Here is a 14336-nt window from a genome sequence, read left to right as displayed (position 1 = left end):
GTAACCCCGGGGGTGATGCCCCTTAAGTGTCCCTGGCCCATGTAGTGGAATCATCTGGGAGTGGCCATTAGAATGCAGATTCCAGGGCCACACCCTGGACCTACTGAATCAAAATCAATTGAGTCGTGGGTGGGGAAACTTTGGAATCGCCCCTGAGGCTTCCTTTTGGGAAGAAAGCCCTTATGCGGGAGGGGCCCCAAGGCAGAATCTTCCTAACAAGCCCCACCATCCCAACTGATTCAGTTGCAGGCAGAACACTGGGGAGGGAGAGAGGGCCGGCTGCTGGCTCACCCCTGAGAAAGAAGTGGAAGCAAGGAGCTCTATGAGGTGGGTAAGGATTTAGCTCATCCCATCAGGGGCTTAGAGCCTGGTCGCCCAGGTCTGTCCATCTAATGTTAGTTTTTATTAGCATTCCAGTGTAGACTTTTTTTTTTTTTGGGGGGGGGGGGGAGAGGGAGATTGGGGGAAGGGCAGAGAGAGAGGGAGGAAGAGAGAGAATCCCAAGCAGGCTCCACTCGGAGCCCAAGTTGGGGCTCGATCTCACGACCTTGACATCACGGTCTGAGCCAAAATCAAGGTTGGATGCTTAACCAACTGAGCCACCCAGGTGTCTCGTGGTGTAGACTTTCCAACCAAAAATGGGCTTCAAAGCCATGTGTCCACCCACATTGTTGGTTGCCTGATAGTTTGACATTGATGGTTTTGTATTTCTTTTACTGAGGTGTCTTGGTTTCTTACCTATAAAGATTTAAAATATATATATATATATGTATGTAATTTATACATAATTTATAATAATTATAAAATATATTTTATATAGCTTATATATAATAATTTATAATAATTATAATCTATAATAATTATAATCTATAATAATTTATAATAATTTACCTACAATAATTATAAAATATATTTTATATAGCTTATATATATAATTTATTTAGACATGTATTTAAAATGCACCATTATATATTTATTATATATTATTAAAGATATTATATACTTATCATATATTTATTTAAAATATATTATTTAAATTTATATTTATTATAAAATATAAATATCTATAGTAAATATATAAAATATATTTATATAGCAAATATATGCTTATATAAGTATATCTTTATCTAATAAACATAAATTTATATAAATATATAAAATTTATTTATATTTATCTATATTTATTTATATTATTTATTTTCCACACTATTGTTTTTAATAAAAGTGACATGCTCATTGCAAAAAAATATGCTTATATAAGTATATATTTATCTAATAAACATAAATTTATGTAAATATATAAAATTTATTTATTTTCCACACTTCTATTGTTTTTAATAAAAGTGACAGGCTCATTGCAAAAAAATATGCTCATATAAGTATATATTTATCTAATAAACATAAATTTATGTAAATATATAAAATTTATTTATTTTCCACACTTCTATTTTGTTTTTAATAAAAGTGACATGCTCACTGCAAAAAAAAAAAAAAAAAAAAAATTCAAACGTTACAGAAATGCCTCCCCCACATGGCCAATCTTGGTCCTACTTCTCAGAGATGGTTCTTATTAAGAACTAGATCTGGGGCGCCTGGGTGGCGCAGTCGGTTAAGCGTCCGACTTCAGCCAGGTCACGATCTCGCGGTCCGTGAGTTCGAGCCCCGCGTCGGGCTCTGGGCTGATGGCTCAGAGCCTGGAGCCTGTTTCCGACTCTGTGTCTCCCTCTCTCTCTGCCCCTCCCCCGTTCATGCTCTGTCTCTCTCTGTCCCAAAAAAAAAAAAAAAAAAAAAAAAAAAAACGTTGGAAAAAAAAAAAAGAACTAGATCTAAGTTCATCGAGACTGAACAAAAAGGCATTGTCAAAGCAGCAGCAGACCTAACATTGACTGAGTGCTCACGACCTATCAGGCAGTGAGCTAGGTGCTGTACGAATGTCACCCATTTAAACCTCATAACAAGCCTTCAAGGTAGGTATTTTTTATTAGAGCTGGGAAAGTTGTGTACACGCACATACATATACACGAATACCAATACTTTAGTTTTGCGAAAATGGGACAATGTTATGCCTACTGTTCTGCAACTTGCTTCTTTCATTCTTACTGTATTGTGAACATCTTTCCATGACTGCACATGCCGAACAGTTAACACCTGCAGAGTTTTGAATTACATGAAGTCATCCCAATGAAGCAATCCCTGAAGAATTTTTGTATTATTACAGACAATGCTACAGTGAGCATTAAAAAATCATTTTTGTATATTTGTGTGAGTAGTTCTGTAGCACAAATTTCGGGGAAGTAGAAACAGGAGGTTGCATAAGGTTGTACATTATGTTGCACACCTTAAACTGATACAGTGCTATATGTCAATTACATTTTAATAAGGCTAGAAAAAAGGCAAAGTCTTAACTTCAATCCAGCTTTAAAAAAGAAACAGTAAGGGGCACCTGGGTGGCTCAGTTGGTTAAGCGTCCGGCTTCCACTCAGGTCTCGATCTCACAGCTTGTGAGTTCGAGCCCCACGTTGGGTTCTGTGCTGACAGCTCAGAGCCTGGAGCCTGCTTTCAATGCTGGGTCTCCCTCTCTCTCTGCCCCTCCCCTGCTTGCTCTCTGTCTCTGTCTCCCTCTCAAAAATAATAAGAATTAAAACATTTTTTTAAAAAAAGGAACAGTAAACTAAAAATTTGTGTATGTTCTGTACAATCTGGAAAACAGAAAATGAACTGTATTTGAATGTTTCTTCTATCTGCACAAGGTCTTTTCAAACCTAAATCCAAATACAAAGTGAGGAGCAGGACATCTGTTTCTCAGAGCTGGTTTTAGATTCTTGGTCTGTCACTAAACAGCTATGAAACTGGGAACTACAAAGGAAGTATATTGTTACTATTATTATTTTTTAAAACATAGCATGTTATATGAGTTTCAGGTGTCCAACCTAGTGATTCAACAGTTCTATACATTATGCCATGCTTACCACATAAATGGAGTCACCATCTGACATCATGCAATGTTATTGCAATGTTATTGACTATATTCCCCATGCTGGATTTTTCATTCCCTGTTTTATAACTGGAGGGTTGTACCTCTTAATCTCCTTCACCTACTTTGCCTGTCCCCCCCATCACCTCCACTCTGCAGCCACCATTTTGTTCGCTGTATGTATGAGTCTGCTTCTGTTTTGTTTGTTTGTATTAAACGTTCGGGGCCTTGACGTCTTCCTGCACAAAAATGACAGCATAGTGAGATATAGTTTCTGAAGCCTCCTTTTGCTCGAACGTTCCCGGATTCGATTAGTCCTTTCGCTGCCTTTGTCTTCCTACTTATGAAAAAAGATTTGACGTTTTTGGCCTTGTAGGATCAATTAGTTAATGCGCCAATCAGTTACGACCTTTCAAACGTAGAAGTGCTACGTTGTTGCCTTATTACTTGTAGAGAAAACAGACCTTTGCTGTATGCGACCTAAAACCGCTTCAACTTCTAGAATAGTTTCTGGGTATTTAAGAAAACCAGATGATTATTGAAGCCAAGGGGCCACCCTGCCTCAGCATTTTGGACCATGGGTGGGTGTGATGAATAGGGGGAGGTGTTTGGGAAGGCTGATATGGTATCACGTCTCTCGGGAATCTTGCCTTCCTGGAATGAGCCTTTCCAACTGTATGTTCCCTAACAAAGAAGGGATTGTGCGGACCATGACCTCAGAGAACACACAGTGCATTTCAGATGAGGGACTTAACAATCTCTGTGGTGTGTGGGACAACGTCTGAGCTAACAAGGCCTTACATTTTCTCTGCGTTCCACAGTCATTATCCCCCTGGACCCTCTCAGCATCACTGATGAATAGCCGGAGAGGTGATAGTTTTCCCTGCCGTTAAGGGGTAGGTACGGAAAATCAGAGAGGTGTGCTGATGTGTGTTATCTCACACGGCGGTGAGAGGGAGAGGCAGGGCCCCAGCAGAGTCTAGGGCCCACCCTTGCTCCTCAGCAGTGGGTCCTGGCATGTGACTCTCCAGTTCGTTGGTGTTGACCCTTTTTAATGGCTGGACTCCTCTTCAGGGTCTTCTCCAGTCTAGACTCACCCAGTCGACAAGGTACAACACCTTTGTATTTTAAGGGGCACGTACAGGCGACAGCATGGAATTTCTCTGAATTTGGGATCCGGCCGACGGTGAGTTTTATTTTCTAAAACACAAGTAAGAAGGAAATGAAGTGAGGAAAGATTTTCCTTCGTTGTTTGCTCGTGGTCTGTCCTCATTAGCACCCTTGGAAACTGGTTTGGAAGAAAATCCTACAATGAACCATAACATCTGGGCCAGAGGAAGCCAGGGTGACCTGCATACTTAGGTGGAAGATGGATTTTTATTCCCTGGCAGCCACTGGCCTGAGCCTTTAGGGAAGATTCCAGAGAACACCGATGATCCCAGATGGGCCCAGTTGTACCAGGAAGTAAAAGCCTCTTGAAACTAGAGGATCCAGATGAAACCAGACAAAACCAACCCCTGACAAGATCAGGGGGAAATTGAAGTTTGATGGGTTTGCCCTGTAATCTAGCATCTCCTTCTTCTTCTTTTTTTACACACACCTCTTCTCCCCTCCTTTCAAACTCTCACATTGTCCCTACCCCGTCCCCAAGCCGACCTCCTTGTCTCTCAACTGTAGCCCAACAGGAGGGAAAGTAAATCTGATTGGTCTGAATGCTCTAGAACAAATGGCCTGCCCCTCCTGTGGTTCCACATCTCCCCTCTTCCAACATTCTCTTCCCTTCCGGGGACCAGCTATTTGAATTTTTTTGAAGAATTGGACATTCATTTTAATATAAACAATAGTCAGGAATGGTGGGGTGGGAAAGTAGAACTTTTTGTCTTCCAGATAACCATTTGGGTGAGCACCTCGTGTTTCTCCATAGCATCTAATTGTTCTCCAGTAGGAAGGGGCAGGCCGACTCAGCCCAGGAGAAATGCTATTGTCCCCTCCCACATACACGATTCCACTGTCCAGAAAGGCAGTCTTGATATACTGCAGCCAACGTTGCCCAGGTGAAACTCCTGGGTCCAGGTAAAAATCCTTTTTTGGCTTTGGAGCTGATGCCTGGATCTTGGAGGTCAGAGTATCTTTTGGTAACTTCTGGAAGGATTCGGAAGACTGTATAGGGCACGTGGCCTCAGGGTGGGTTTTTGGCAACGGAAATATATTAGAATTACCTGATTGTTGGACTGAGCCCCTGAAATCTACTTCTCTTCCACCACACAAACTCCTACCTGGTCTTCAAAACCCGAGCGAGACACTACCTTCTCTGAGACACCTTCCTAGACTTCCTCAGATAGATTTACTCCTTTCTTTCTGCTTCACTGGCCCTCTGTCCACATCCTAGGGCATACACCTTATGGTAACCAGCACACAACATGCCTGTTTGATCCATACTATGTGAGCTCCTCAAGCCTAGGCTGAGGCCATTTTTGTAGCTCTAGGACTTAGCTCAGTACTAAAGGAGATGTTCACAAATGGCGAGTGAGTGAATGAATGAGAATGAGTCCTTGTTCCATGACTACTTATGTATCTTTGGCAATTCACTCATCCTTGGCTGCTTTTCCCATAGAGGTAATGGGAATAGCATGGGGTAATTTTGTCAGGCAGGAGAGATAAGACCTATGTAATCAGAAACCCTCAGAGCTGAAAGAAATTTGAGAGATCACCTAGCACAGCAGTTTTCAGGAGTTTTTAAAAATTTAATTTTACTTATCATTAGGATTGTTTTAGAGCAGAGAGAGAGAGAAAGCGAGCGCGATTGGGAAGAGGGGCAGAGGAAGAGAGAGACAGAATCTCAAACAGGTTCCATGCCCAGTGCAGAGCCCAACATGGGGCTCGATCCCACGACCCTGGGATCATGACCTGAGCCAAAATCAAGAGGCGGGTGCCCAACCAACTGAGCCACCCAGGTACCTCAGTTTTTAGGATTTCAAGACAAGGAAATGTTTCTTCAAGGAGAGCTAACAGAGCCAACATCCAAAAAACATAAATGATAAACGTAGATTGCTCTCATTGAAGTCTTACATATTGTCCCCTTCTTTACCTCTTCCTCAAGTTCCTGTCGCTTAGGGACCCAAGAAGCACAGTTTGAAAACCAACTATCTTCCTGTAGAGAGAAAAAGCTGAAGCCAAGAGAAGAACGTGATTTTCCCAAGGTCACGTAAGAAATAAACACAGGCCAGGGAGGGAATTTACCACAGGGAGACTATACGCACAGGCAGAACCACGGCTAGCCCTTTAAAAACATACATAGTTTGTACACGCTCGCATGTTTTGTTTACTTCTTACAATAACTCAGTGAGGAAGGTACAGCTAGGTCAATTTCGGAGATGAGGGGACTGAAGTGTGTAAAGCTGAACCTGGCCAATGTTCCCCAGCCAATCGGAGAAGTAAAAGCACAGATAACTCTGTGAGTACCTACTAGGTGCCAGTCACGTGTGTAAGCATGTTACACATATTATCACATTTAATTCTCCAACAACTTGTATCATCCTTACCCCCAATTTTGCAGAAGAGAGAGATGAGGCACAAATTGACTTAAGGTGATGCAACGCAAATCCTGAGCCAATGCGATTCCGTTGTAAACTCTTTCTACCACATCATGCTGTGTATCTGAGGTCCTGGACCCCGATGCTCAGTCTCTTAATCCGGAGCCCTCTCCAAATATCACTTTATATGAAAGAATTTTGAAAGGGTTCTACAGTCACAGTCTGTTATTTGCATGTATTTACATGAACCGTTCAGGCTCCACCCAAGACCTTGATCTTATTCTTGGCCAGAGCTGGTCAGCAGGACTCACCTCCTTCTGGACAGACCGACTGAGAAACAAGGAAGCCTCCTCCAGGCCCTGGGGCATCAGGTCATTCACAGCCAAGATGTGATCTCCGTGAAAAAATAAACATCCCAGGTGCGGGGGGCCTTGCCACTGAGCCACACTGCAATGGAACACAGTGTTCAACACGAGTGTGAGATTGTGCTCGCAGGACACAGACTGGGGTTCCCTCATTACCATCACCAGCTTCTTCAGCTATGTTACACCCCGTCTGAAGTAGACAAACTGCATTTTCTGCTTGAATATTCTTTCGTCTGTCACCGCTGTTGGACCTGCCCTCCAACACCAACTCTAATCATACCACCTCTAATGGTCCTCCTACATTCCTCTTCCTTTAATTAATCCCCCCATCCCTGACTTCTATTGCACTAGGCGAGCACCCATTTATTGTATATTTAAGTACAGTGCATTTTATGTTTGCTTGTTTATGTGGCTGGTTTTTTTTTTTCACCAGGCTATGAGACCCCAGAAGTAGAGTGCTACCTTCAAAAAAAAAAATTTTTTTTAGACCCATATAACTCCAAGTAAACAGAAGGAGTTTAATAAGTGCTTATTGAAAGTGAGCACATGATGATTACACAGTGACTATCTAGTGGCTCTCTAGTGAGCCTCTTAGATGGTGGGAAATTTGGAAAAGTGGAAGAGTTGTTTACTGCCCTCTTATAGAACGAATAAGCCTTTTACGTTAAAGGACTTTCTCCCCTTGTGAAAATGTAATCTTCCTTCAGAATAAACTATGAAGTTTTTAAAAGAATTTAGAATCAAATTAAACGGTGCTGATTTTAGGAAGATTCTCTCTTTTGTGTCTATCCCAGACCAACAGGCGTCTCGAAGCCTCAGACCTTGGTGTGACCATTTGTTTTAGACCTTAGATTCTTGTTGACTTCACTAACTTCATTACTTCATCCGTTTATCAAACAGTCATTGCTCATTGATTGGGAATGATTTCCTTGGACCATACCTATTCCTTCCGGCTCTTCTTTACCTTCCAAAAATCAGAAATGGGTACTGGACTTTTGGGTACTCCACTACCAACCCACTTCCCAGCTGATCCTCTTACACAGCAATACCTTCATTTTTGCCTCAACCAAAGATCTTTTGTGAGAACAATTCAACAGTCCAAGCTGTCTGATCGGTTTTGCCACATACAGTTTCAGGATATAATCGTTGTCTGCCTATCTCCCAACCCCATTTATAATCAAGAACCCTCAAATCTCCAACCTACCATATCCGTCCTGCAGCTTCCATGAGACTAAGATAATTTATGACGTCAGAAGGAGAAAGGAACACATTCAGTTTCTCCACTTGGCTTTCATCAGGGATGTTACTACGAGATAAGATGTTTATAAAAGTCACCTCAGGCAGCTCTGAGCTGGACATTCCGAGTAGACTTTACTTCCTACCTCTAGGATGGTATTTCCCAGTTAAAAATTGTCCAAGACATTGGGAGAATATGAATTTAAGTTACTCATTAATGCCCTCCCGCACCCCTCTTGGGATGTGCTAATGGATGGCAGACAATGGGAAAAGAACAAAAAATGGACTAAACTGATTATATGTCACACCAGTCTGCTTATTTCTCCACTGTAAATGATTCCATAGAAGAATATACTGGAAAGACTTAAAACTGAGAACAATTTCATCAAATGCCCTTGACATCACTTAAAACCTAAATCTTCCCCTCTTATTCTATAACCAAACCTCATGCAACTTGCCCATAATTTTAACCATAGACGTTGGGTGACATGCTACCCAGGTCAGCGTGATCCAGAGTTCCAGGGCCCGAAAGACTAGCCAAGGGATAATTTTTAGAAATATTTGGAAATGCTACCCACAGCCCAGGGGACTGCTTTGCTTCCAGCTCTGTTACTCACTGTCCTTGGCCACCACATCGGTAAGAAAGGGAAGCTAGTCGGATTGTTGGCCAACTTGAAGATTTTTAGGAACCATTTAAACTTGAATTCTGAGTTAAAAAGGAAGGCTGCATTGCTCTAAGGGCGCATAGTTTTAGAAAATAGAACTTTACTTGATTAGTATAGATAATTGCACAACAGTAAGTGAGGCCAACCCCTTTTTGTCATTCATGGTCTGTGCTTCCATATTGGCAGGTGGAAGACAAGAGTCACTTTGTGAGCCTTGTTCTTGCAAGTGAAGCCCCCCGTTCTGGATCTCTGGAAGGGCCTGGGATCCCTCTTTGCTATCAGCAGACTTGTGGGATGTCTCTCTGAAAAAACTAGAAAATCAGAGGTTAATACAATACCCTTTGTCACCATGTTTATTTACAACTTTCTTTGGTGGGTGAATTGGATTTCAGTAGCTAGGAGCCATGTGAAAACTAACAAGGTCTTCAAGTATGCCCAGCCCTCAGAATCACAGCCACAGTTAGAATCAAATCCAACAAACTTCCCTTCTGAAAATGGATATGGAGTCAAAATAACCCTTTCCATTGGAAGGGCTTGAAGGACAGAAGTGAGGATGAGACATCAATTCAGAATAGAAAATAAGTTCCCCAGGAGACAGAAAATGACCCGAGGGGGTCACTACATGGGTAGTGAAAGCATTTCGGTGGGTTGAGAAAGCATTCTCACTTCTTTTTTTGAGATTGCGGAATAATGTGTTGAATTTGGTCTCTGGTGATGTTTTTGAATGACTATATCAACAGTGGTTGTTCTATAAGAGTACATTAGCCGGAATCAATTTTAAGAACATGACAGTTTTACATACCAGGATTTCATTGGCATGTAATGATGTTCATTTGTCTCCGAGAACTGTTCTGGACTATCAGGTTCAGCAGGTTGACCAGGATCATTGGAAGCAATAAGACTATCCAACTACAGACAAGAGGGATAAGTGTAAGGATGCAAGTCTACCAATAACCGGGTACCTTTTTATCCCTTACGTGGTGGCTCTGGGCCCTCAACGGGTCAGTACATCCACCGCCGGATGAGCAATGGTGCTCATGCTAGGAGGCTGAACTGCGAAAGCTTCTGACTGACTCAAAGTCTGTTTTCTCCTCCTGGATTCCCCGTGTTTCCGATACGGTGTTTTATTGGACTAAATTGCTATTTATCTTTCCGTTTCATCACTAGGCAACTTAATGATATGCACTCTTTCTCCCGACTGGTGCTGCTGTAGAGACGTGTCACCCGGCTGGGTCAAAGCTGGCCTCAGGCCACCGTGCTCACAGGCGAGCCAACTTGCGTCAAGGGGCTGCGGAAGTCCTAGAAAAGACATTGCCCTTGGGAGGCTCTCGGCTAGCCCCTCACTACTAAGGCATTTGGGGGACTGGTTGCTCAAAAACCCTCAGGGCTTTTAAGCGCCTGCCTGGCAGTTGAATCATTAACCCGTATTTGGAAAAATTCCTTCCAGCCAAGCCGGCCTTCCCGCTGCTCACCTACAAATGGTGCTCTTCCAGAGCCAGCTTTCAGGCCACTTGCGTCACCTGGAGCCCCCCCTTTCCTCTCTGGCCCGATGAAGCTGTGTTTGGGCCTTATGAGGTCCCGCAGCCCCCTCCGACCACCTCAGCCAACACCAATCTCCTCCTTCTCTGAACTGTCACTGCATAGTTTTGTACTTACTTTTGGCGGGGGGAGTATTTTTTTAATGGCCTTTTCTTTCTGTCTGGAAATCACCTCCCCGCTTCCCTTCCCTCATGCACTCCAGGCATTTATCAGCATCTCTCTTCAGCACAGAGCCCTTTCTGTCTTGTATCGCGGCCTCCTTCTTTTCAAGGGTCAGCACCATGAGCACATCACCTGTGCCTGATTCACCACCGAGCCCAGCCTCCTGCCCCAGGAACAGCACGCAGCAGGGACCCGGCAAATATCCGTACAAGGAAGGAAGGATTAGTGGATGGAAGGGGTTACCTGTAAAAGAATACTTTGAGGACTAATATAATGACTCTCTTCTTCCGTCTCTTCAGTAGTCTCTGACAAGAAATCATGTGGCAGATGAGCTTGTCTGAGTCCTGGAGAATTGTTTTCCATTAAATGCTGAATAAAGAGAGGAAGACAATTAATTCTATTCTCTCTCTCTCTCTCTCTCTTTTTTTTTTTTTTTGCAAGAGACAGAATTAAACCACATGCTTTCTGGGAAGCCATATTAGATGAATTAAGTTGAGAAGATCGGAACATTTCCCAAGGTTACATGCAGAAGTCCACACAACTTGAACTCGCCTCTTGAGTCTGGGTCACCTTGATGAGGTAAAAACACAAGCCCATAATTCAGGCTGTTCTCTACCATTGGGACCTGTAACTTAGAACAAGCAGTTCTCTCAGGGGCGGGCGGTGGGGGAGGGTATATTCTAAGGCACTAAGGACTGCCACTGAGTCCCCCCACTCCCATATACTAGTTTTCCCCCCGGGGCCACCTGAGAAGATAATCAGCCCACGGTCAGGGCACCACACCTTTCCTCTTCCTGCTCAATATTCCTCTTTTGTGTTCTGCTCACACACTTCTATTGTTTCCAGAGCAATGCAATTTGCTAGTGTTGGTCATGTGATCATATGAATTACAGTCTACAAGGTAATGTAGGTTTAAGCAACCACCACCTTCCCTCCCCAGTGGATACAAGATCCTCCCTCTACTAAAGCAGCTGCTTTGCATGGCAGGAAAATTGTTACAAGTACAACTTAATTCTTCCAAGAACAATGCCTGTGAGCAAGGGTTTTGAAAAGAACTTGAAAGTTTTCTAGGAAGTCCTTGAAGGGAAGTGATTTCAAAAAACAAAATGTTTTCAATGGTGTCCATTCTTCTAGTGCCAAGATAGTGAAGCCAGACCGTGCTGAGCTGGGGGTGAAGAACGGTTCCCACAACAACGACAAGGACAACCATCATCACCACCACAAAACCCAACAAGGTAGATGGTACTCTTAACTGGAGCTGACTGAAAAATCTCCGAATTCGAATGCAAAGTGTGAAAACGTGGCAAGACGATCAGTAACGTTATCTTTCGAAAAGCAGGGGGTAAGAAAGATTTTAACATAGTTGGAGAGCTCCCAACTAGATAAAACAGCAGGTTATGCTATATTAAGATGTGCTTGGCACCCAGGGAGAAGGGAAAGTCAATGGTTACGTCTCTAACGGACGAAATGGTATCCACGGCAGGAGATAAAAAAAACAACCCAACCGCTCGGTCCGTTAATCCAAAGTTGGGAAGACCGAATCCAAGAGAGCTGAGAGCACAATCACAAATCACTTTCAAGAGCCAGATGTGTTGTTTTCCTCAAATGGGTTTCATTAGAAATGAAGTCACACACACACACACACACACACACACACACGCGCGCGCACACACACACACACTTAAGAGGAAGCAAGATCGATCTGGGTAAATGAAAAAGATGAATGAGAACCTTGGTTTTACCCCAGAAATAGAGACGGTATGGCAGACCGAGTGGTGTGTTGGGAATCTTTTTTACAGAGGTAATCCGCACCCTTTGTGTGAAAGGAAGGAAAAGGTTGCCAGTCAGGCTTCTGTTTAGCTGGAGGGTTCTCTGCCCAACATACCCAGATGCATGGTGAGGCACACCCAAAATGAATGAATACATTTCAAGGTAGGCAGGGCAAGCAGGAAGGCTCATTTGTGATATAAGAAACAGACTAAATATAGGATAAACACTAAGGCTAAGATCATGATGGTGGGTTAGGCTTAGAGGAAGCTGTCAAATACATGGGTAATACTTTGGAAGCATCAGCAGACTCCCAGGCAAGGCGTCGAGAGAGAGACAGACAGACAGACAGACAGACAGATGGAAGTCTGATTACCATGTCTGGAAGACTATTTCTTGATGGGGTGGGGCTGACAGCCTCTGATGCGCTGGAAGGACCAAGGAGAGGACTGGGGTCTGAAGAAGGCCTTTTACCACCCAGGGGGAATTTCTCCTGCTTATGGAAGAGGAATATTGCAATCAGGGCACAATCCATGTCTTACCTGGACCGAAGCAACAGCCTCGTCGCTGGGCTTCCCGCCTTCACTCTTTTCCGCTAACATTTATCCCCCCAGCCAGCCTTCTCGCACCAAGATACAAGGTGATCATAGCTCTCTCCTGTTTCCAAGCCCTTGAGGACTCTCAGCCTGGGCTTCCGATGTCCTGAATTTCCCTCAACCTGTCTTTTTGACCCTGTGCCACTATTTTCTGGTCATTTGGGTCTACCATAGACACACCTCGCTTTCCTTCCTCCACGGCCTCTGCCCTTGCTGTGGGCACAGAACAACTTGGAGAAAACATGTCAAAATGATACCTATACACTGAGTTTCATTTATAAAGGTCTACCCTCATAAAGGACTTGTGTGAATCAGCGAAGGTTCTCGGGAAGTAAATTAAAAACCTAAAGCTACTAGCCCTTACGTTAAAGAGAGATTCCACTGAAAACGCAAGAGATATGAAGAGCCTTTGTACAGACACCAGCCTAGACTTACTCACTGAAAAAGGCAGCTGTTATGCACCTTGAATAACAATGATGGGAACTGCTGTAGTCTTAGCTACGCTTAAAAAAGTGCATTTCACTCCTCCGACCCCATAATGAAAATTTGAAGGGTCTGCATTTCAGGTCTCTTGCAAAACACGGAAGTGTTTTTTCCTATTGTTCATCACAAAAATAACAAGGATGTACATTTTCTCACTTATTTTTTCCTTGTATTAGTGCCAGTTGCTCAGGAGGAAAAGCAAAAGCTACCATTGTTTCCTTGTGACAGAGGCTGTGTTCAGGTGCCCTGTTATTTTATCGGCAATGTAGAGTCACCTCTGTGTTCTGGCGTGCTGCTTTGGCGTCCCAGCAAAATGATAACATGAAGGAGACCCAGTCTTTAATCTTCTCCCTGTTGATAGGAATAAACTTTTCAGTTGGCGTGTGGCAACAATAGCACCTGTGCTCCTTTTGAACCAGAAAAAGGTTCTTTTATTAAGGTTGGAACAGGCAGTGGGAGCAGGTACCAGGGAAATAAAGATTTTTCCCGAAGTAGCTTCAATGACCCACTGGCTCCTCACCACCTCCACACTTGCACACTAGAATTAATCTTCCTGCCGCCTCTGCGAGGAAAGCTCAGAGAAATGGGAAGAACAGTCGAAAATAACAGTAGTGATCATAGGGTTGGGACCTTTTGGCTTTGACACTGATTTCTTTTGTGTTCATAAGCGAGCCCCTTAACCCGTCAGCACCATTTTTTTGTATAGCTACCCAGGTGTGCCTCCCTTTGGGGGATGCGTGTGTTTATGAAGCCCGTGTTTGAATGAATTTACTTTTCTATTGACTTTCATGACAATGTGAAAAAGAAGGCTGTTCGCCTTGGGCTTAATCTGCAGCAGATCAAGGCCCTTCATACTTCGGTGTGAGCGTTCTGTGCCTCCTCTGCCCAGCTTCCTCCCCTGGCCTTGGCCTCTCTGTCAAGCAGCCAATCATCTACAAAGGATCCGTTAGGCACCTTTGCTTGCACTGGGAGCCCCCCTTAAAAACCGAAGACTTCTTCAGGGATGAACATGGCCC

The 14336-nt window shown here is 43.4% G+C and overlaps 1 protein-coding gene and 1 long non-coding RNA gene across 5 annotated transcripts in view; one reads left to right on the top strand and one right to left on the bottom strand.

Annotated features, from left to right (window-relative positions):
* Nucleotides 1-1961: 1961 nt before the first annotated feature.
* PLEKHS1 (pleckstrin homology domain containing S1) overlaps nucleotides 1962-14336 on the bottom strand; it is a 33628-nt gene continuing 21253 nt past the window's right edge. Inside the window, exons 7-14 of one of the 4 annotated variants that reach the window (XM_025918321.2) lie at nucleotides 13596-13671; nucleotides 12618-12737; nucleotides 10718-10843; nucleotides 9576-9682; nucleotides 8878-9084; nucleotides 8077-8178; nucleotides 6819-6954; nucleotides 1962-4174 (exon numbers count right to left, since the gene is read on the bottom strand). In XM_025918321.2, the coding sequence (XP_025774106.2) occupies nucleotides 3974-4174; nucleotides 6819-6954; nucleotides 8077-8178; nucleotides 8878-9084; nucleotides 9576-9682; nucleotides 10718-10843; nucleotides 12618-12737; nucleotides 13596-13671 (1075 nt within the window). In that variant the 3' untranslated portion in view covers nucleotides 1962-3973. The remainder of the gene's footprint in view (nucleotides 4175-6818; nucleotides 6955-8076; nucleotides 8179-8877; nucleotides 9085-9575; nucleotides 9683-10717; nucleotides 10844-12617; nucleotides 12738-13595; nucleotides 13672-14336) is intronic. The other 3 variants (XM_086680923.1, XM_086680922.1, XM_086680924.1) reach the window with 3 other exon arrangements.
* On the top strand, nucleotides 11371-13814 carry LOC147576177 (uncharacterized). Its single transcript, XR_015241841.1, has 2 exons — nucleotides 11371-11506; nucleotides 11609-13814. It is a non-coding gene; the product is annotated as an uncharacterized LOC147576177 (long non-coding RNA).

The sequence above is a fragment of the Puma concolor genome, chromosome D2, assembly GCF_028749965.1.
Source record: "Puma concolor isolate L17-30 chromosome D2, mPumCon1.1.hap2, whole genome shotgun sequence".
Classification (NCBI taxonomy): Eukaryota; Metazoa; Chordata; class Mammalia; order Carnivora; family Felidae; genus Puma; species Puma concolor.
The sequence above is the reverse complement of the archived record's forward strand: the minus strand, read 5'-3'. Positions and strand labels throughout refer to the sequence as shown.